Source organism: Acanthisitta chloris, unplaced genomic scaffold (assembly GCF_000695815.1).
Source record: "Acanthisitta chloris isolate BGI_N310 unplaced genomic scaffold, ASM69581v1 scaffold35713, whole genome shotgun sequence".
NCBI classification, from domain to species: Eukaryota; Metazoa; Chordata; class Aves; order Passeriformes; family Acanthisittidae; genus Acanthisitta; species Acanthisitta chloris.
The window spans coordinates 2103-5176 of NW_008667145.1; the positions used below are offsets into that span (position 1 = coordinate 2103).

The window sequence follows — 3074 nt, forward strand, 5'->3', positions numbered from 1 at the left end:
CCGGAAGTGCTTCTATAAGGGCGCTTTTTGAGAGCGCAGTGTTCTTCCTCAGGTTTTTCTGTTGTGATTAGTTGTCGCCGCAGACATCTTCCTCCGGGCTCTGTGCCTGCTGGCCTCCGACGTGGGGCTGTCCTCTTTCCGCCCGCCTCAAACTCTGTTATTATTAGTTCACACTGCACGCTAAGTGATGCTGTTACGGGGCTCCGGAACTGCAGGACCGTGGGAGTGGCTGACGCTGCTCCTGGTAACTTGCGCGGTATGGGCCTCAGAAATCACTTTCGAGCTGCCTGACAACGCTAAGCAATGTTTTTACGAGGAGATTGTCCAGGGCACTAAGTGCACCCTCGAGTTTCAGGTACTCCGTGCTTCCCTCGGCCCCCTGGGAGTCTCTTGTTATTTCACTTTTGCCGTTAGTATTAGGGGTTTAATACCTATATAAATTGGTGGGCAGTGCAACTATGTTATGCAAACAGCTTCTCTGAAGTGTTGCTTCTGGTGCGTGGTGCCTCTGAACAAATCTTTATAGCATATGTTTGAATAGGTATTTGTGTATTTCAAATTACGTCTATTATTTTAGAAAGCTTCTGTATGCATATAAAAGGGATGTGCCTTTGGATAGAAGTTTCTTCATCCTTCAGGATACTTTATCTTAAGGGCAAGAAGTTTGGAGCAAGGATTAAATTTATCTACTAGCCTGAGCGTTATCAGAATCACATTACAGAATAGTAAGCTATAAATACCTAAACTGCCAGTTGCTCTTGCAGTGGAGATAGGATAGCTAGTGTGATTCTATAGAAGAACATGCTATGGACCAACAATAATCAAAGACTGACAATGCTCAAGACAATCATGTGATATTTTGAGTTACTTGTAGACATAATTTGAACATGCTGGTGTTGGAAAGAATTACTGTCATTAACTGTGCAGAAGTAAGGCAGCAGAACCTCCATAACATTGCTCTGTTGATGTGCATGTATGAAAATGAGTCAGGCTGTAATACCTGTTCTATTGAGCATATGCTATTCCTGCAACATAAAGCAGCTTGACCTAACAGGCTAGTTAGACAGTTTAGGTTGTACATAAAAGAGCTGGTTTATTGTATTCTGGCAGTCTCAACTTGCTGAATAAAATGTATTGATGAGTTTGTGGATATAGTAAATTACTGATTTATTACAATAATGTCTTTGCCCCATCAAATTTCTTCTACTCTAGCCTTCGTTATAGTACCAGTATCTTAAAATGAAGCAACTAAAACTTCCCTCATAAACAGTTAGAAAAAATAGTTGACATTACATATCCTCAATGTAAAAGATCATATTTTGAATTGTTCTGCAAGTTTTCCGTAGGATGAGGATTTTTACAAATTTGTATTGAAAGATTTTTAAATTAATGCATTTTATTTTAAAACATTTGTCAGATCAAACAATTTGCAACACTAGCTGGGGGTGCGCTAGCTGGATGTCTGTTCTGCTTAGGACAATTTCTTGTTGTTTATTTTTTTCAGGTGATCACTGGAGGTCATTATGATGTTGACTGTCGGTTGGAAGGTCCTGATGGTGCTGTATTATACAAAGAGATGAAGAAACAATATGATAGTTTCACATTTACTGCATCCAGAAATGGAACATACAAATTCTGCTTCAGCAATGAGTTCTCTACTTTCACACACAAAACTGTGTACTTTGATTTCCAGGTTGGAGAAGATCAACCACTGTTTCCTAGTGAGAACAGAGCAACCGCACTTACTCAGGTAAAATATTGTTGTGTTTGACAGCAACTGTTAGGTGGAAGGCATGTTTTTCAAATTAAACTGCATTAAATATCTATATCGTTGTTGAAAATGAATGGGTAAGAGCTTCTTTAAAATAAAACCTGTTACTAAAAGTGAATCTTTTCCAAAAATTAGGACTTATAGACTGCAGAGCTGAGGAGGAATTACCAAGTGTTTAAGTGGAAATTAGGGAAAATATACAATGGCCTAGAGTTTAAGGGAACTTTTTTATGCCATGGTTCTATGTCTCTGGAAGTGTGGATTTTATAAAGTGTAAGATATCAGTGGATCAGGGTTTTCAAAATTCCTGAACTTTGGAGAAACTTTGAGAATAATTTGGTTTTATATTGAAATAGTTTAGAGTCTTTTTTGAAATGAAGGCTTGAATGGTTGATATCTTACGTAGCTGTCACTTTTAAAATTGGAAGAGAATGCTCAAAGCATAAACAAATGAACAAAATCAGTCATGCTTAAATGCCTTCTAGATGTCATTTATAAGACACTTAAGTGGCAAAGCAGTATTCTTGCTCCAGACTTATTTTTGTAGTGATTTTTTTCTTTCTTCAGGATTTTAGTTTCACACCACTTCTGTCCAAACTAAATCAACCAACTTCACTTGGAACAGGAACTTTATGAATTCTAACATTCTTTCACTATAATTGTTACCAAACTTCACTTTAAACAACCATTTTAAAAATGCTGGAGGTGACCACTATTTTGCTAGTTGGAACTCAGTGGTAGAAATGCCACTTGCCAATTATTCATCTCACTCAATTTACCCCATGTAAGTCTGCAGTGGCTAAAGATTTGTAATGAGTAGGTGACTTGCTGTGAATTCAGTTATAATTCTTATCTCTTTCTTCTGATCACCTTTCTCTTTTGCTTTAAGTTGTCTTTTGATACTTGATCATGTAGCTCCCTATCTCCCTGCACTTGAGTCTCCATTTTGTGCATTCTGTTATATGTTTTGGGGGTTTTGTGTATGGGGGTGTGTGTGTATTTGGGGTTGTTTTTGTTGGTTGGTACTTTGGCACCAGTAGAGAGTATTGAGAATGTAGAACATACAGATTCTAGATCCAGCTTATTTGCAGGTTGTGGGAGAAGGTATAAGAATAAGTTTATTATTGGGTTATAGCATACGTAATGCTCTCAGATCTTTAGGAAAGGGGAAATTAATTTTCAAAGCATAATACATCTTTGGTAAGTATGTTTTCCATTGCAGTTTTCTTGAGAATTGTAGTGTGACCAGATTTGGGCAGGCTTTCACAGTGACTATAAAAGATAAATCCCTGAAACTAGACTT

The 3074-nt window shown here is 37.7% G+C and overlaps 1 protein-coding gene across 1 annotated transcript in view; it reads left to right on the top strand.

The window, feature by feature from the left end:
* The first annotated feature begins 187 nt into the window (after window positions 1-187).
* The window catches only part of LOC103800037 (transmembrane emp24 domain-containing protein 7-like), a 4686-nt gene continuing 1799 nt past the window's right edge, over window positions 188-3074 (top strand). The window contains exons 1-2 of the mRNA XM_009072399.1: window positions 188-355; window positions 1505-1750. Of these exons, the coding sequence (XP_009070647.1) occupies window positions 188-355; window positions 1505-1750 (414 nt within the window). The remainder of the gene's footprint in view (window positions 356-1504; window positions 1751-3074) is intronic.